The sequence below is a fragment of the Phaethon lepturus genome, unplaced genomic scaffold (genome assembly GCF_000687285.1).
Source record: "Phaethon lepturus isolate BGI_N335 unplaced genomic scaffold, ASM68728v1 scaffold16174, whole genome shotgun sequence".
Taxonomy (NCBI): Eukaryota; Metazoa; Chordata; class Aves; order Phaethontiformes; family Phaethontidae; genus Phaethon; species Phaethon lepturus.
Genome location: NW_010537172.1, coordinates 51,566 through 72,203, shown reverse-complemented (window position 1 = coordinate 72,203; position 20,638 = coordinate 51,566). Strand labels below are relative to the sequence as shown.

Below are 20,638 nucleotides of genomic sequence, written 5' to 3'. Positions count from 1 at the left end.
AATATATAAAAGTAATATAATATAATAACAATTTATATTGTTATCACTTTGTAGTAAGCAAGATTGATGAGATAATGTTATAGAATGAAACTCCATTAAATTCTAGTGGGGGTTTTTGTTTTGTTGTTTTTTTTTTAATTAAAGGGTGTGAGAACTTTGTGTTTATAGGAATTCTGCAAATAATCAGATTTAAGAGAATTGTTAGGCATAAGAAAATGTTACAGTGCATTTAATTAGGAGTTGTGAGATGCTCTGTAGTTAAAGAAGAACGAAAACCAAAACCAAACCAAACATATTTCCCAAATTCCAGGTGTTGCACACAGCGTTAAAGAAACCAGACCAATATTAATAATCTGCATAAAGAAAGTAGTGAGGTCAGAATTAATGATGGAGTTTAAATACAGAAATTCATGTAGTGTTTGCTGTAGGAGGCTGTAGGAAAGTGGGGAAATGAAATGGCTATAAAAGAAAGGGGATGCTAAGTAGCACTGGCATTTGGAAAAAAAAAGGGAAATACAGAGTAGAACTAAGAAAGCATAGAATCACAGTAGTCACGGTATGCTCAGACACTTCAAATTTAGAGGAAAAAAAAAGAATAAAATAATTTTCCAGGAATGGCTTCCTTTCCTCCAAAATTCTTGATAAAGGATTTATATGTGTATGATATACACAGCATTGCATATTACTGTGTGAAAGAAATATCTTCCATGCTTTAGGCTAAGGAAGTCTTGTGAGTCCAGCTCGACAGAATTAAAAAAAAAGTTTCACAAAATTATTTAGATTTTTTTGTCACAAAAGAAATATTTTAAAATTTTACTCCACTTTGGAGGCCTGTTTTGGGGCCTATTTGCTGATCCAAACAGTAACTCAGTCTTACCTTCTTCCATGCTGTCCCTGAATGAACCTGAATGACTAATCGCTCGTGGTCTCTCTTCTAAGGATGTAGCACTGCCACACAGTTGGGAGTCATCATACAGATCAAAAGAAGTGTCTTGTGCAGGGATGCTGTTTGAACGCATCATGCTGGGTCCAGGAAGGTTAAACTGAGATAGGTTGGTTGGACTCACTGGAATACAAAGCTTTGTTAATGAAGCACATTCCATTAAATGAATTTTGGTTCTGCACAAAATTGTAATGTAGGACTAGCATGGTTAGGTGGACTTTACACTGTTGAGAAAATGAAAGGCTTTTTCTCCTACATACAAAGCCACCACAAAACCGTGAAGCAGGCGTTCTCCAAGGAGCTAGAGCTGGATGAGACTAATCCTGTAAAACACATGGTAACACTACCACTGGTGTCTGAATACACACTTGTTCACTTTGACAGCCCAAGACAGAAAATCGATGGGAAAGATGTAAAAGTTAAAAGTTGAAAAGGAATAAGAAATTGTAAGTATTTTTTATAAGCAGTTCTAATAATTCAGTATCTGTATTTTTATTGTTACATACCTATATTACCAACTGTTGTTAAGACCAAAGTTTATTGGCACATGCAGGACATATTTATCCTTTGATTTTCTACAACACCTACCACTATATTAGGTTAAAATTCAGGCACAGGTCAGTTGAATCTCATCATAATAAACAGGAGTCCCATCACTCATGGGTGAAATCCAGAACAGTGTCGATGAACCTACTTTAAGCTTTTGCAAAGTTTGTTTGCCAGTAGGAAGGAAAGCCTGGTCATGGTTCACGTGAACCACACAAACTAAATACTTAGAAGAAAAAGCTAAGGTCTATCCAAATTCAGCCTACATGTCCGGACTTTTATTTTACATCACACAAGATGTGCTTTAAGTCATAAACCACCAGAGCAGCTGTGTTGTGAGAGCAAATTATTCCACAGGGCTATGATAATGGTAAGAAAGAAAGGACAGTGACAAAATTAAAAAAAAAACCCTGATCTTATTGCTCTCTGTTGTGAGTACAAGAACTATGAACAAAAAGAAAAAGAAGATAATCGTAAGCAGAAAATGATAGAGTGAGAGAAACTCTGCTTAAAAAGAGCTGTGTCTAAAACTACTGCAAATACATGGAGGAAATCCAAAGCAGTGGCTTGCTTAGCCAGGATCCAATTTCATCATTAACAGTGGCTTTGTTCAACTTCTTTTTCCCATATGTAATAAAGACCAACATTTGTATGTCTGATCAAATCGCTTTTGAGTGATTGTAACCTACAGATGCCATAAACTGTGACAGAGTGACAGAAGTGTGAATGCTTCAAAGGTTGTTAATTCCACAGTAATGACCAAACCCACAAAAACTCTTTGTGAACCTAGGTATTTGTCCAACATGGTGCAAATAAACGGTTTTCTATTAAGCATTAAAGAAAAAATAAAATTATTAGCAAAACTAAATTAGTGTGGGATTAACTTGAAACAAAATCAAGAAGAACCAAATCTAAATTTTGACCTGTAATCAAATAAATATGAAATGTGACTCACATCCTAAAATATTATATTGTATTCAAGGATAGGATTTGGATCGGGCCCAGTGCAGTTATAGACAGGTCCAGCCACTGAAAAAAAAATTGAAATACCTATCTCAAAGCAAATCTGTATATAGGAAAAAAAACATTGTTTAGTGCCTGGGTTGATATTCACTAAAGTCACTGGAAAGAATCCTACTGCCTGTGAATCCTAAAAGATGAGAAACTAATTTCCAGCTCCGTCTCAGATTTTCTTCTCCTTGGGCAAGTCATAGGGAATCTGTGCCTTTCTTCTTTATGCAGAATAGGAGGTACCCTGTCCTACTCCATGAAAAACATCGTGAGTTTCCTTTCATTAGTGAGATACCGCAATATGGTGATGGAGATGTTAAATTAAATTAGCTAGCTTGGCAAACTAAGAAATATGAATGGTTGAGTTTTATGAGTCTAATCTAGAGTGAGAGAAACGGTGAAGGGAAACAGCATTTACCCAGGTTGGAAAAGTGATATTTTCCAGCTGCAGACGAAGACATAGCTGAAGGAGAAACAAGCGGGGACTGACTGCCAGTGTCTTGCAGGCCTCCGGTTGAATGGGAGCGCAGCCATTCCTTGCCTTCCTCCTGACTCGTCTGCCGGGATGATGGAGTATATCTGAAAAACCACAGCTGACATACTCAAAACAACAACAAGATGATGGTTCTGAAAGCAACAGGTGTCACATAAATACCCTTCACCGGTTAGACAGAACAGACCCCTTGGAAAACATCAAGTCTAGTCAAGTGATTACCACCAGGGATTTTACCAAGGTAAAATTTACCATCTTATTAGAACAGAAAAAATACAGGACTTGAAACCCCTTTCCTTTTCATCCCCCTCCCCAAAACAACATTCCCTTCCTTGATGATAAACCATAGAAGACAGACAATTTAGCTGACAGGAAAGGACTTCAAAGCTGCAGGAAGTGTACAAGTTGATGCAAAAGCTCGGAAGCTGTATGGCTAGGACAGGGAATGGACAGACTAGAAGCCAAGAAATGTGAGTAGCCGCTTACAAAATGATCTGCCACAGATTGTGTGGGCAATTAGTTAGATGACAGGAGTGAAATAGATCAACAACTCTAAAAAAGGAGTTTGCATCGGTAATGACAGCTACTCATGGTCATACACGTGGTCTGTTGCTCTGAATGCTACTTGGCATTGTGTCCTGCCCCAAACTGGGGGGAGGGAAAGGGACAGGAAAAATCCACAATTAGTAGAAATGAGTTCTCTGGAAGGAATAAGTCTGGCAATGAAATAATTCATCAACTGCTTCCTGTGGCAAACCAATAAAACAAGTGCAGCTTGACACATGGGCTAAGAGGGAGAACTGGTAACTCACCGGCCCAGCCTCTTTTGGCTGGACTGGAAGAAGGGCAAGTCTGGCAGTGGTTAAACAACAAAAAGTGCAGGCAGTGTGAGTCTTAACCAAGCAACTGTATTCAGCTATGTCTGCAATAGCCTGCTTCATTCAGCACAGTCTCCTGCTGAGCAATGAGCACCTTCTTCACCACCATCATGAGCCATCAGAGTTCCCCAAACAGCAGAGCAGAAAGGGCTTTTGATACTCTGGCTTCAGGCTTGCAAGGCACAAGTATTTCTGCTTAGAAAGCAGATTAAATGACCATGTAAGTTCTCATGTTGTGCTTGGGATTTTATACAATATTTTACAGCATTAAAACATCTTGTCCTGATTAAATATTTACTTCCTTTCTCCTTTCAAAAAGACAGCTATGATCTTTGCTTATAAATGTGGTAGAGCAGAGTTACCCAGCGGTTGTTGGATCAGAAAGATGGCAAAATGAGAATTCAGGATCTGGGTCTTGGACTGGGATCTCTGCAGATTAAATCAAACTGGTGATCTTTCTGGGATAATTGACCAGGGTTATACGCCTATAAGTGGTTTTCCCACTCCATTTCACTTTCAGCTTTCAGCCACCATTACAATCGTACAGCTGCAAACCTCAGTCACCCCATTGTACCCTTGCAGGGTCCCCTTCATGCCTCTTTTATGTCCTCCACCTTTTCCATTCTCTCCCAACCCAAAGTGATTGCTTTGGGATAACAGGAAATTTGATTAAATTCTTTTTAAGGAACAAATAGTGCAGTAGAGCAGAAGATGCTATCTAAGGACAACACTTTAGAACTAACTTAAAATTTTATAAAATATTATTTATCAATAACTCAAGAGATTTCACTGTGTGATTTCAGTGACTTGAAGGCTGCAGAGTGTCTGTGTGCATGCACATATACCCTTGACTGACAAATGTCCTTCCTGGAATAGGGGGATAGGCGGCCATGCCTGATGAGATTAGACAAGTTACCTAATGATCCCCTCTTTTAACCACTGAGCGCAGAAGAGGGTAGATGACTTCTGTTTTCTGTGATGAACACAGTTCTAATTAGTGGGGAATTAGTAGCAAAGTTGGACTCTGAGTATTGCTGGGTAGGGACCAAGAAGACTAGCTGGAGCAGGGCTCATTTTATACTTAAAAACCTTGGATAGTAAAATTAGTATTTATTATCCTTTACTTGATCTTCCATTCAAATTGGATGAATGTCCACATTTAAAGTTCAAGTTCAGATCCATCTCTAAAACCTTGTTTTTCCTCAGTAATGTTTTCAACAATTAGTCCCACTGAATTGGAAAATTATCTTGTTCTGTCTCTTTTAGCTCTCCAGGACTCAATGCCTTTTAAGATTCATTGCATAAGGAAACTATCCTTAACAGTATTCACTTTCCATGATGTATCTTGAAAGAAAATTTATTTACTAGGCAGACTTGGAAAGAAAAAATCCATTGTTAAATCTATGTTTTTTTGGTTTGAATCTAAGTACCAAGCACTCTGCTTTAAACAGGATCAACAAAAGGAGAAAGAAAAGGAAAGACAGTGTAGAAAAAGTTACAGAAAAAGAGAGAAGTAGCAGTCATGCTCAAAAAAATATATACCTTAATCCCTTTTTGGGTAGTGTATTTCTGTCAAGCTGCATGCTGTTAAAACAAAAAAAATCCCTAAGGACATACAGTAAACATGACTGTTCAGAATTACAAATTTCAAAGGTCTAAATATGTGTGCATAATAGAAGGTCATTTAATGCTTTTTAATATATCTTTCATGATAAATCCCTGACTCATTGGAGGGGACAATAGGACATGGATTGTTGCACATTCATTTTTCATTCAGACATGCTCTGGGCTGGGTCAATAGTAATTTGGAGACTGTCCAAGTCAGAAAGAAGTCCTTCCTTACCATTTCTAACCTTCCTACAGCTTCACCCTGCAATCTGTGCAAGAATCATATGCTCACAGTATGAATCTTTATTTTTCACAGTTGCCTATGATACGCCAATAGGTTTCCAAAAGAAATGAGGGTTGCAGCACCTGCTAAGAGACAGCATGGCCTTGCCAGAAGCCAAATGACAGCTCTGCATGTAGAAGTATGTGCTAAATATACAGACCCTTGGCTTTCTGTTGCTGTAGGGCTCACATAATGAGATGATGGTGGCAACAATGAAAAGTGGCACCAGAGCAACGTTATTCCATATTCATACATACGCAGTGGCAGAGTCCTGATCACTGGAGATCTATGACTGGAGTTTTCCTAATTCAAGCCCCACCACTAGAAGGACAAGCACTAGCCTTCCTTCAAATCGTGTCATTTGAGCGTTTCCTCATAAAGACTTGGCAGATCAGTCCTCAACTATTGTGGGTTGAATTTGAACTAGTTATCATCAAGTAAGTGTTGCAATGTTTTTTTCCTTAAGAACATAAACTAGTTTTGCCATATGGATTAATTGTGAAATGGATTTAGAAAGTTTCTGTATTACATATCATAATCACAGCTCAGAGAACAAAAGTAACTTAGGACCCTTCTTACTCAGGAAAACTCTCACACCGTATCTAAAGGTCATTTTCTATTGTGCCGGGGGTGCTGGGCACCCCACTGTCACGTAACCCAAATCCAAGTAGGTAAAGGCAGTGAAACTAGTGTTGGCGTTAACAATCCATTACCATTAGGGCTCAGTCTAATGGAAGTAAATCCCTCTTACCACCAGGAAGTTTTATAGGAAGTTTTATAGGAAATTTTACTAGTTTAATCAGGGCCTTGGGGAGAAAGCAAATGGAAGGAGAAACTTAGCAGGATTTCAGCACAGGCCCCACTATCACGGTCCATGTGAGGGTAGTCTTCCATCAGATAGAGAACTAAGTTTTCAGCATTTTGTTCCCAACATACCTAAGAGGACCACAAATGGTTCATAAAATGAGAACATACATTTGAATGCATGGTCTTTGTATTTTTTTAGTTCCTTACAGAAAAGAATGGATCCTTTATGTACCTTAATGCACCTCTAAATTTCAAAACAAACATGATCATAATAACAAAACCAGTTTCTTCTGCAAATACTTCAAGCATCCTAACGAACAATACATTTTCTCACATTAACTTGAAGTTCTATGTATTTCAAAAATAATATATAGCACATTATCTAAAATACAGGAGCCAGTCAGTGCTCCTTTATAACAATCCACAAATCAAAAGTTATTTCAGTTGGATAAATAGTCTAATAATGACCACAGGATTTTGCTAAAAAAATATTAAATTCAGATACTCAAATGAAAAAGGGGTGAATATTCCTCAGCATGAACATGGAGTTATTACAACTGCATTAAAGTGAATGCAGCAAATATTCATTTTGTGTTTTTAAAACACTAAATCTTGCAAAGATGCCCCTAGATGGAGAGGGTGTGAAAGCATTAACCTTGGTGCTATGTAACTATTAATTCAGACCCATAACTGCCCATATCTTTTTAGTATCTGAAAGCATTCCTCCACCAAGAAGATGAGTGTGTTACCTCTGCAGAAACTGGACTTCTGGTAAGTAGAACTGAACTGTAACGTGCAGTGACCCCATGAGGACACTACCAGCCTGACCTCAGTGCTCAAAAGATCTCTAAAGATGATTTGAAAAAATGCAGTCCTTTCCTTAAAGCAGCAATACATTCATGGAAAACTGTCTCTTTGGCTCCAAACAAATACGAATATAAAGTGGGGCTGAGAATATTGTAATATTCCTGATGTTTTCCTTTGTCATGCCAATTGTCAAAAGTGGTCTTGCCGGAAAATGCATGCAGATGTAGGCTGAAGTTACGAAGCCCACTGTATCTCCATTCCCTTTTGTTTATTTTGCACTGCTAAACCATCTGCGAGTTCTCTGGGGGAAATTACAGGAAGTCTTACACTTCTCAGGTTCCTACCTGCCCTTGGTGTTGATGCTAACTTGGGAAAGGGCCATGATGGCATATCTTTGGGCTATATCTAACTGTTGCAGAGCTGTAAGGGAATAAAACAAACTAATGCAAGGTAAGAAGCACCTAGAGAGGTCCAGGGAAGACTGGGCCAAGCTGATATGGGTTTTGTAAATTACTTTCTACAAATGGTTGGGCACACAAGAAAATCTGATACATGATGCACTGTTTCACACCTTAAAACCACATCCATCAACTATGATGACAATTTAAAACAACTGAAAGTCTTGAAGACCTTAAGTGGATTTCAATGTACTTTCATGGCCCTCAAAACTAAACATTCTTTTAAAATAAACCAGAGCAAGCCAGTCGTGTAATTAGAAACCACTTCCACTCTTACAGTCACAAAATGCAGCCATTATTGCTGATGAGACCATTGTTAATTCTTATACTTCTGTTTTTTTATCTAGCCCTTGCTATGCCACTCAGACCAAGCAGAAGAAAGACATAAATTTGCAGCACCCGACAGCAATTAAAGGTTCAAAAGGACTATTGGTGATGTGTCCACCTGGAAAATTTTATCAGTTAAAGCAGTGATATTTCACCAATTAATCCCAGTATACAGTTTTATTTTAGAGTATAAGTACCTGGATGATTTATTTTATTCTCTCTAAATTGTTGTAAGCTAAAATACAAGTGTCCTCCCACATAGGGAGTTACACTTCTATAACAACAGAAGAAGACTTGTCTAAATAAATACTGCTAGTGCAAAACCAGAAAAAGTCTTGAGGGAGATGCAAATTTTGCTGAAAAAGCAAGTATTTTACTAGTATTTACTGAACCCTTTTTCTGGTTACTACAATGCAAAAGAATTGCATGGAATGACTTAAAGTTTGGCTGGATTAAATTTTGACACTGTATCAATACAGCAGTTGGCAGGGAGCACTGTGTTCATGCCCTACCATTGCTTGGTGGGCTTGCTTCGTGTGCTTGCCTGAAGACTCTTCTTCAGTCCTAATGACTGCAGGGCTATTGCAGACTCTCTCTGAAGCAGGGAAGTGAAAAGTTCATTAGGACTAGTAAATTAGAGTAATCTTTAACCTTTTCATTTCCTCTTGCATGCTTGTCATTAATAATGCTTCGCTATCAGATTGCAGTTAATGCTTCAATGAAGCAAAGCCATGTTTATTTGTATCATCTATTATTAGCGCTCTCTTCTCTTTTAGCTTTCCCTAGGCTTTATCCGTGTAGAATTTATGTCGCCTGATAATTGTATCTAATTTTGTGCTTTCGGTCTTTCTCATTTTGTCTCTACATTCTGTTAGTATATCTCACTACAGAGACTGCTCATTCAATCTTTTGCAAGCTCTAGAGTGACTGAAGAAAAAGAACAAGGGTCTTTGAAGATAATTCTTATGCCAGGCTACAGCTAGCATTACCAGAGGCACCTCAAATTATAGAATCATAGAAACATAGAATAGTTTGAGTTGGAAGGGACCTTTAAAGGCCATCTAGTCCAATCACCTTGCAATGAGCAGGGATGTCTTCCACTACATCAGGTTGCTCAGGGATGGGGCATCTACCACCTCTCTGGGCAACCTGTGCCTGTGTTTCACCACCCTCACTGTGAAAACTTTCTTCCTTAAATCTAGTCTAAATCTACCCTCTCTTAGTCTAAATCCGTTACCCCTTGTCCTATCGCTACAGGCCCTGCTGAAAAGTCTGTCCCCATCTTTCTTATAAGCCTCCTTGAAGTACTGGAAGGCTGCAATAAGGTCTCCCTGGAGCCTTCTCTTCTCCAGGCTGAACAACCCCAACTGTCTCAGCCTGTCCTCATAGGAGAGGTGTTCCATCCCTCTGATCATTTTTGCAGCCCTCCTCTGGACCAGCTCCAACAGGTCCATGTCTTTCCTGTGCTGAGGGCTCCAGAGCTGGATGCAGGACTCCAGGTGGGGTCTCACCAGAGCGGAGCAGAGGGTCAGAATCACCTCCCTGGACCTGCTGGCCACGCTGCTTTAGATGCAGCCCAGGATACGGTTGGCCTTCTGGGCTGGGAGTACACAGTGCTGGCTCATGCCCAGCTTTTCATCCACCAGTACCCCAAATCCCTCTCGGCAGGGCTGCTCTTGAGCCCTTCATCCCCCAGCCTGTGCTGATACTGGGGGTTGCCCTCACCCAGGTGCAGGACCCTGCTCTTGGCCTTGTTGGACCTCATGAGGTCCAAACGGGCCCATTCTTCGAGCTTGTCCAAGTCCCTCTGTAATCTGAGTTTACAAAGGAAAAAGTACATAATTTTTTGCCAGACGTATCTGCCTCTAACTTTGCAAACCAATGCTTTTGTTGTGAAAAATTATTTTGCTACACGTAGGTTTTACTGTCTAAAACACTTTAGAAATAACACAGCACTTGTAACAGGCCTTTCAGAAAAATTAAATAGCAAAAACCCTATTGGGGCTTTAATTCAAGAAATGACACCATTTTTCTCTAGGTACATATATTTGTTTTGAGGCCAGATCAACATTATAAATGGCTCGCTCTGAACTCAGTCATAATATCCCCATATGGACAAATCTGAAACTTAAAAATATTGCCAAAGGCAAAGTATTTGGAACCACTGAAATTAAGTCACTGAACAAATACATAAAGTATTAGTAGTGGGGGTTGCTCAGGAGCTTATGCCAAACCATTAACATTTTAAATGTGATGTTTAACATCCTCTGAATAAATATGATCTTTGGCATAAATTCATACTCTTCCACATCATCCTATTGACCTCACCATCCATATGGGTAGCACTAAAAATTAGTGAAGGGTTTTATAACCTAAATATGAATAATTAACTTTCTAATAGATATTGTCATATTCAGTTTATGGCACACAATGCAAATTACTATTTAAAAATTAAAAGCACAGTGCAAATTGCAAATTACTCATGTATCAGTGTGTTTTTAACTACTGTTGTTACAATACATTATCTTGGTACATACATACGTTTTATAGTGTTGTAATTATATTAGTAAGAGGTGTGATTTTAGGTGATATAGTAATACTTATGAATGTAACATAAGAGAATGAAATGTGTGGAGAGTTTCCATCTAGATTTGGCGAAGAGTTGTTTAGAATTTTAGTTTAGTTTGTTTAGGTTTTTTTAATGCTGATTCACTGAAAGTGAAATCTTTCTATGGAAAGGACTGGTATTGAAAAATCTTTTTTTATATAAAAGGAAAAAAGTTTTTAACATTGTATATTTTTGACATATATACATTTTTTCCTTCAAATAATCGTATATTTTCTAAACAACTAAGGGTAACCTTTAAAAGTTTACGTTACTCCTGTCTGACTCTAGTATAATTTTCTTTTTTGAATCAAAGGCTAATGAAATATTTAATATTGACTTTTCAATCCCCATGTGACATAAAAGTTCAATAGTCAAATCTTGAAAGTTTTCACAGGAAAAGAATATCACTTAGTGCCTAGAAAATTTTATTTTTTTCTCTCTTGTAAAAGGCAAATAAATATTTCACACATAGTTTTTTTTTTTTTTTAATTAAAAAAAAATCATGGTACAACTGTGCCAGAGGGGATGCACCACTTTATAATATAAATTAAATGGAAAAATACCTGCATGTCCAAAAGATATTTAAAACAGCAAACAGAGGAAAACCTTTTCTTACTTTTTTTTGCCTGTTCCAGACACTCAGCAGGACTGTGCATATAGTGAGGATCTCATCTTATAAATTGTCTCCCTGGCAGTGACACTGCCTTTTAATAAGTATCCGTGTAATGATCACCATGTAAGAAGCAGCTTGTCAAGACTGGGCATTTTAAGGCAAGACTGGACAGCTCAAGGCAGGGGACCACCAGCTCTGCTTTGAGCTAATGGGACGAAAACTGGTGGGGTCCCGCTGCTGGAGAAGGTTTGTCACCAAGAGGGCAGTGATACAGCTTTGGAGCTGCCAGTTGCTGGGACAGCAACTAGATCCAGCATGCAGGACTCATTCGGCAGCTCTTCAGATTTGCCTTTAATGAGACAGTTTTCCCCTTTTCTCTGGTTGTTCTCCAGAACAAGGGAACAAAAAAACTTCTCAAGATAGAAAATGTGCTTGTAAAACCTTAAAAGGCAGTTGGTTCCATGTCCAATGCCTGCAATTACTTTATAGTTTTCTTCCTTCCTTCCTTCCTTCCTTCCTTCCTTTTTTACATAAAGGACTAAGCTGCTAATAAAACAGTGTCCCTTCAGGAAAACAGGTAAAGGGTTTATTTTTTTGGCTCCTGTGCTTTTGCCTCTCACTGGTTTCGTGGTCGCTGTATCTATAGGCAAGCTCACCTTTCCGAAAGAGTAGATCTGACGCTTCCAGTCCTCATGAGCAGGCTCTGAACCTCCTGAGTGCTTGTTGTCAGTCCAGAGAGAGAGCCATGATGGCTAAGAGGAAGGTCAATAGACTCGGAACTGGTGTGAAGGCTAGTCATGGACTGGTAACTTGGTGTGTCCTTACTGCCCGCTGAAGAGCTGCTCAGGTTTGCAGCCCACACAAGACCACCTGATGTGAAAGAGTGCACTGAGGCGGGACTGGAAGCCAAGGAGTGACTTAAGCTTACAACATCTGCATTTAAGTCCGAAGGTTTACTGAAGAGGGGGCTGCTGCTACCACTTTGCCCACCTGCACTGCCCATGCTGCCTGTGCCCGAGGATGGCGATTCCAGGCTGCCTTGCCGTGCCAATGTGGTACTAGGGCTGGGCATTGCCGATGTGGGTTTCACACCTTCAGTACTGGGTGCAGAGGCAGCTTTACCACTTGCCTTGGCACCAAACAACCTAAATGTAAAACAAATAGCTTTAGAGAAACTGATAGCCACATTAAACATTCATGGCGTAACATCCTAAGAGCCAAACTACACATTTTTAATTACCGCTACTAAAATCATGCCTACCTAGTTGATCAATCGCATCGCAAAATTAAATTCACTTAACCATATCACAATAATCAGGGTTTGTTTCATTAGCAACAGCTCTCATTCACTCCTGTTCAGCTGTGCTCTTTGCACATACTGACCCTCCCAGAGAGGTAAAATAATCACATTTTTGTCTTATTAGTGCATAAACAGATTACACTTTCACCCAAATTCAGTAATTAAGCATTCCCACGGCTAACTCGTTAGCATTCCCACGGCTAACTCATTAGCTTTTAAACCCCTCGCTTCTCAAATCAGCTAAAAAGATTGCAACAAACACTTGCAAAATCCTTCATAGTTTAATAAACGTCTAAGTATTTGTGTAAAATGTCCCTCTTGTTCTTTTGCACAGATGGTCATGCGGTCATCGGTCATGTAGTAACCGTTCAGACAGAATAAACTGCACTGGAGCTAGATGGGCTCGGTTTGTCTCCAGGGGCAGTCATGACAGAGGTGTATTTCACATAATTGCTTCCAGCAATTCTATAGAAGAAAATTCTAGAGTGATGATGAAAAAAACCCCCCAAATCCTCTAAAACTGTTGAAATAAAAGGTCATGTGATGACTTAATGTCTTACTGGAAATCTTTTAAGCTGCAGTTATGGTGCAGCTCATAAATTAATGAGAAATACATGCAAAACTTATCGTGAGGTAAAGTAAGCATGGCTAATAACATAAGAATCCATTTTACGTATTACCAAGCCCACAAAAATCAGCGGCAGCTCCCCAGCAGCCTGGAGACGCTGTTTTGGTATTCAGGCACGAGAGGGCACTATTGGCTTTGTAGCCAACAGTGCAACCGCTGCATCCCCATTTATACTTCGTCCAGATTTATGCTTCCAGAAACGTTACAATAGAACATTTCCAATTGAAATTTAGCTCTGTTTGTGATAAAAAATGTAGAAAAGCTGCTAAGATAATGAAACGTTTGTAGCTGGAGCTGCCAACAACGTGAAAGCAAATGCTTTGTTTATCTATAGAGCTCTTCAGTTCTCCGACCAGGCTGTGGCATTGCCTGTTCCAGTAACAGAACGTGCCTGAATGTGACCTCCTTCTTCCCTCTGGGGGTTTACCAGAGTATTGAGAGGGAACTTCTCATGTTCCTGAATATTCATTAGGAACTTGGAATCATGGAATATCTCGAGTTGGAAGGGACCCATAAGTATTATTGAGTCCAACTTATTCTAACCTTCAAAGTGTTGTTATGGGAATGTACCTAAAATGCTCAAAGCTCAAGGAACAGTCATTTCAGGTCTGGGGAGGTTTTTAAGGCCTTAGAAAATTATTGCGTTGTGTGAACAAATATTATCTTTTTATTTATTTTTTTTTAACTCGGTTCTCTGTTTGTAGCAAAATATGCCCTGAGAAAGCTTTTTGCCCAGTGCTTTAACACATTGAAAAATCCCTGCTTTATATACTGCAAATTCCGGAATTCACAGAAAAGCACTAACCTTCGAAAAGTGGGTGAGGCGATATCTGGGTATTTGGATCCCGGCTGCCTAAGTCCTGGCGTGCCAGAGGCGCTCGCAGAAGTTGGGCTAGATTTGGGTGAACTGGACAGCGAGACGCTCTCGGAATCGGACACGGCCACTTTCTCTTTTTCTTTGTCTGTCTGGTTGATGGTGACGGGGCTGGACCGCCCGGAACCGATCTTGCTTGGCTCTCGCAGTTTGGTGGCAGCAGCACCTGCAGACTTGCTGCTGACGTTGGAGTCGATGCTGCTGGTGCTGGAGCGGTGGCCGCCCCTGCCGGGGATCCCGCTGCCACTGGATTTCGATGGGCGAGGCAAACTTCGATACTGCAGAGTCGTCTTCGAGTTCACGTGCAGGACGCCGTCATCCTGGTTCTGAGAACCGTCTAAGCTTGTTTTCCGCCCTGCGTTGGACTTCCCGCCCATGGCTGAAGATTTTGGCATTTTTCCTAGAGTCGCCGACCCGCTTGTGATAGTCGCTCCACTTGTGGTGATTATGGTAGAAGATGCCATCCCAGACTTCTTGAATCCAAAGGATCCCGTAGCTGTTGATCTCCCAATGCCAGAGGGAGGTTTTTTTCCTTCATCGCCGCTGCTTTTTCCTGCATCCGATGGAGAGCGCTGGATGGAGGCTCCTTTTAGGGGGGTCTTCACTTTTTCTGAAGCTTTTGCGTCATCTGTTTTTCCTAAATAAAAGTATATTTGAAAAGGACACTTGTGTTTAAGCTGTAAAGTCTCCATATCTAATTTTAACACTATGTGGTTACAATTTCAAAATGAAAAAGTACACAAACAGAAAAATTACCCTAAGAAAACCGACCGATTTAGTCTTTAGTCCTCCATCAGCAGTCAATAGTAGGTACAACACATCACAAGTAAGCATTAAGTATTAAAAGCTTGAAATTCTCCTGAGAACTTCCTGTTTCATATTTAGCTGAAGAGCATAAATGTAGAAAATTATCCTGACTGAACTATAAGGAATTTTATTTGCTTTTTTTTCGGTTTTTCTATTGGTAAAAACTGATACTTAGAAATAAAACGTGACATGTAATTAACATTTCCAGAAGTATGACATTAATTATGCATGTAGAAATTAATGGCACTTATTGAGTCCTTTGGTTTTCACTGATTACATTTTTTTTTAGCTTATAACTAAGTTTATTTTGGTTTTAATTACACAAAATTATGAGGGAGAGATTATGTTATCACGGTATGAATCTTCTTGATCTATAACGATATTAGTTACATGAGTTAATAGCCTTTGTCATATCCTTGATATCTCTTCAAGATTTTGGATTTTCTGAGAGGCTGTCTTCAGTACCGCACAGACACACACCTATATATCATATATTCCCACATAATGTTATTGTGACATTTAGAAAGATTTAAATAAGATATCCTCTTCCACCTGAAAAGAAAATATCCTTTTCCTATTTTACAAACACACAAAAAATGCCGTTTTCCTTCTGTTCTAATTTCTCTTTAAGCATTTACTGTATGGTCCTAATAAGGAAAAAATATTCAGTGTAACAAAGTTTTTAATTCACTCTTCAAGTGATTATGGAAGTTTCAGAGGTGGGTGGCCTAATTCCTCTTAAGGAACGAAACTGTAATAAAGAGCAACACCTACAAGTCAGAGCTAAATCCACTCATGTTTTTATCTAGTGCACATTTTATGCTACACAAACACATGCACATGCCAAGAAATGGATCAGACTCCTACACAGTGAACACACAGAAATATAATATGTATAATATATGCTTGAAAAATTAAGGCCTCAGTTCTGTGTTGCAGAGTGCCTGCCTACTCATCTTCAGCAAAACGGATCTGGGAAACTTAGCCTGGCATGTGGTAAACCTTGTAGTATCTCCTTTTTCAGTTGCTACTACAGGGGTATCATTTCTGCATCCATATGACCACTGACCATAGTAATGCTCCTCAGGGATCTTATAGACCAGAGGCTGACCAATGTTTAGCAGTTCCAAATTGCAAAGAAACAAAAGAGGCTCACAAAGGATTGGATTTATTCTGAGGAGATCTTCGTTAGTTGCCTTTACAACTCAGCGTTAAAGCATGCTCATGCAGTATTTTGTCAGGATGTGACAAAGGTCTAGAAAATGTCCTACAAAGAATCGATATCATCCTAGTAAAATGATGGATTATGTGGTCCTAATAATAATGTCTTCCATCTACTTTGGATTTTTTTGCTTCAAAACTAGAAGAAGTGGTTACTACTTCTGAGAGGCCTTCCAAAATTAGGTAAGAAGTCATCTAGCGCTGAAGAAAGTGTGTGAAAAGCAATTTTTTACAATTTTTTATCTCTTAACAGTGGTCTATAGAATACCCGCAGTATCTGGAATGTGACAATTCAGCTTTAGTTCAGAAACGCTAATTTTGAGTCCCCTCACTTGAATGTTAAATCTTTTTATCTCAGCTTCTAAACTTTAGCCATTTCTATGCATATGTTACATTATCAAAGGTACAGGTTTTCTAGAGAACAAAGATAAGGCATAGATGAGTCCAAAAATACTTTTAAGAATTCCTTAATAGGAGTTGACGTACTAAAATGATAATAAAATAAAATGCAATCACAGTTTTTGTTATGGATACATTCATGTGCCATTAATAAATTACTAGTATGCAGTGTAGCAAACTAACAGAGATGAACAAGTTAGTCTATTATTACAATCTTGGCTTGCAGTTATTTATCAGAAGAACTACCAACATGCTTACAGTTCCTCACATCTGTCACACATTTATAAGATCCATTAATTATTTTTAGCCCACTAAAGATTCCTTACTGCTTATAGGTGAACTCTAAGTAGAAAACCTTAATTTTCAATGCTGTAATCTGAACTACAGAAGTTTCCTACCCGGGGTCTTGAGCGCACTTGTTCCTGCTTTGTGCCGGGACTGAGTTGTTCCTACTTGTGCAGTCATGCCTCTCCTCCAGGATCCCGTCTGTGAAACAGAGAGAGATGCTTTCTGTCCCCCCTTCTCCGACTCTTCAGACAGCCCCGAGGGAAGGCCTTTCCACTTGCCACTGCTGTCTACACTGCTGTCAAAGTCTTCCTCTGGTTTCTTCAGTTCTTCCGTGCTGCCCCAAGTTTCGCTGTCTGTAACTGAGCGCTTCTCCGAGTCCGTCTTCAGCTACAAGAGATTTGCATGAGAAATGGTCAGTCTCAGCACCTCCAGTATTTGCTGATTTCTTAAATCACAGGAGGGGAGGAGACTAAATAAGCACATTGATTTATTTGCAGCAAGGGCCATGGAAACTTCCCTTATAAAACATTAGTGTCCTGATCCTGAAAGTTTAAAAACATTCCCATTTCGGGAAGACTTTTTTTCTTTCATTTTCAAAAGATTTCAACTCTCTCCTTCACAGATAAACCATAATGAAGTGAAACATAATTTACTTTAATCATCAGTGATGATACCTTATTGTTCCTCAGCTCTCTCTGAATTTCACAAATGAATCACTGCTCTAGGTGGTTTTACTAAAAGTTTGAATGAGGGAATTTCTAAATATCCTACTAAAACTGCCTCAGTTTGGTTACTTGCCTTTTCCAAACCAAGCCTTCCACTGACCGAATAAAGAACATTGCTCCCGGCAGCGCTGAGTACGTTGTACCACCAGTGAGCAAGGATAACACCTTCAGCAACATTATCAGCGCTACAGCTGACGGCTTTTCTACTGGTTTGTCTCCATTGACATGAATTGTTCCCAACAAGGAACTCACTCTAGCTATATCAGATAGCAGAGCCGCTAGGAGAGAGGCTTACGCGAGCGCTACCCACCAGCGGGGTGAAGGTAACCAGCTGGGGTCACACTTGCTCTGAAACTCAGACCCATGTGGAAGATGCCCCCGTGAGGACCTGACACCCCTGCGGCATTTGCTTTCCGGGCTGCCTGCTGATAAGGGTGTGCAAGGAGCAGCCCGAGAAGACAGACAATGTAGAAGCTGTGAAAGTGGCTTAAATAGAAACGTTGGAGACTGACCCTGCGCTCTGTGTTTGACAGGACTCGCCGCCTTTGTGCTGACAGGCTGTTCGTTGTAACCCTTCCTCCTGCATTTTCCAGCAGCCTCCCGACATCAGCCTCAAGCCTTATTTGCACATCGTCATCTCTCCAGTCCTGCTTACCTCTGCCCCTCCTTAACAGCAAAAAGTGGTGCTGCTCTCAGGTATCGCTGTGCACTACTTTTGCCTGGTGTAATCACAGCCCTATCCTCATACAGCCAACCTAAGCGGGACTGCAAACTGGATCGCCTTCAGGGGAGGGCTGTTCATCATTCTGTGTTGCCACAACTCCTTCTCCACAGAGACCCCTCTGTGGCTGTTTCCTAGGTGCTGCTGTCATAAGTAGGATTAATACTGGTTAGATGACGGACAGAATAATCGGTTGCTGTTTACATATTTGTCATCTGAGGCATGGAAAATGCAAAAGCTCTCTGCACTTCCGTAATTTCATATGTGCTTTGGAGACGCTAGCACAGATTTTGGGTAAGGACTGATGGGAAAGAGCCCAAGCAAACATCTACACAAATATTGCAGGGTCCTTCAGAAGAGAGTTTTCATCAGTGTTATTGTTACAACACATATAATGTCCCCAGAACTTTTCTCATAAATGAATGGTTATAAACACATAGCTATACATTTTTAAAGCAAACTGCATCATTTCCAAGAAGCAACAAGTATAATACTTTCTAAAAGCCCGTCTTCACCATTATGGGATCCAAAAAGCGATGTTAATCCTCTTTTAATAAGAAAACGACAACAAAAATATGCAATTTCTGCCTCAGGCTATAGCCAGCTTGCATTGCTCCAATGACTTAAAAAGTGCAAAAGGGATCTCTGTGTTGCATGAGTATGTCTTATACCTGGAGAACAGCTGGCAAAATACTTACATATTCTGCTCATCTCAGCTTCTGGCTGTGATTGCAGGCTAGCGTGGAGTACAGCATGTTCTGATTAATCTGCCCAGTAAAGGAAGACCTGATAAAAGGCTGTTCCTAACCTTCATAACATAAAGCAACTCTGGCATGAAAGGTACGTTTCAACACGTGTTGCATCTCTGTCTATCACTGAAGAAAGGCCTATAAATAACATCTGGTTCAGCCTTCAGCAGCTAGATCATGAGATCACTTGAATGAAAAACCTGCAAAGAGTTAAATAGTCAGTCTGAGATTTCCCAGTCATGATGATGATGGTGCTGTGGAACAAGTAAGTCAGGACTAGCTGGCCATCACTATTGATGTGAAAGGGAAGAGGCTGATCTCCAGTTAGTAACCATGGGAGACCCTGATGGGGTGAGAAGGGCAATGGTAAGGGCTGAAGAATGCTGGCATCTGCGTGAGTATCTTTGCATGAGTACAACATTGGTCTGAAATCTGTCCTCCTGCAGATTAAAGAAATCTTCATTCCCAAAGTAACTTTATTTCCCCATTGCCTGCTGGAAATGACAAATACGTGTTTTGCTCCTGTTGACAAAGTCTGCCGCAATGTGCATCTACAAAACAGATCTCTGAATTGCAGGCACTGGCTGCCTGCAGGAGTCCAAATGGAATTGGGAGTGTCAGACTTGTGTCCTGAACACTTGACATAAATCTCTGGAGGCAATAACTCTTCCCCTGTGCTGAGTGTTCAGTCTTTAAGTTCCCTGCTTGTAAACAGGAGACGACATGGCAGAGAATGCTTTTCTATTGGGATTAACTCTTCTGTTTTTTCTTTCTTTTTTTTGGAGAATTGAGTCCTGCAAGCATTCAGCATTGTCTTTCTCATCACTGCAATTTTGAGGGGAGCTGGGAAGAAATACTGGGATACCTGGCTAAACGGCTTTATAAATATATATATACATACATATATATGTATTAAATATATAGGTTGTGGATGTACACTGCTCAGAACTCTACTTTGTCATCTTGTGGGCGCATGGGACACTTTCCTGGACCTAAGTGGGCAGAAGAGAAGCTCTGCTGCCTGCAGGCTCCTCCCTTCAGCCTCTTTTCTCCCAGTGGAGAGAACAGGGAAAGGACAGTACAGCCTGTGTATTTTTTTCCCTGATATGTGTCAGCTCTTGAAGGATGAAAGCTACCTTATTTTAAATTGTGATATCTGCTGAAAGAGATACTCCAAATGGGACGAAGTGAGCAGAAATCTACCCATCACAGATCCAGTCATATTGTGGTGTTTTTGTGTTAGGCTGCAGCAGGGGCTGGGGGCTTCCTGGGGCTGGGACCAGGGCGGGCAGAAACAGTGTCTCACCAGCCAGCACCTTCAGCAGTGGGGTGTGCCCTGGGAGCAGGGCATCTGAGGCATCAGCCCACGGGTCAGGGTTGGGTCAGCGGGGTCCGTGGGCTTCTTGCACAAAGTGTGATAGAGGAGTTCGTAAAATATGAATATTTCATTTGTTTCAGAGGCATGGAGACTAAACTTTTTTCTTTGTTATCCTGCATGCTTGTGGGGTATTGCAAGAAATGGCAATGAAAAGCTACTCACCTGG

The 20,638-nt window shown here is 40.1% G+C and overlaps 1 protein-coding gene across 1 annotated transcript in view; it reads right to left on the bottom strand.

Moving 5' to 3' along the window:
- NAV3 (neuron navigator 3) overlaps positions 1-20,638 on the bottom strand; it is a gene marked incomplete at its 3' end in the record, with an annotated part of 104,988 nt that overhangs the window by 36,932 nt on the left and 47,418 nt on the right. Inside the window, exons 7-12 of the mRNA XM_010286415.1 lie at positions 17,010-17,286; positions 14,116-14,821; positions 12,039-12,527; positions 5,414-5,455; positions 2,919-3,079; positions 878-1,066 (exon numbers count right to left, since the gene is read on the bottom strand). Of these exons, the coding sequence (XP_010284717.1) occupies positions 878-1,066; positions 2,919-3,079; positions 5,414-5,455; positions 12,039-12,527; positions 14,116-14,821; positions 17,010-17,286 (1,864 nt within the window). The remainder of the gene's footprint in view (positions 1-877; positions 1,067-2,918; positions 3,080-5,413; positions 5,456-12,038; positions 12,528-14,115; positions 14,822-17,009; positions 17,287-20,638) is intronic.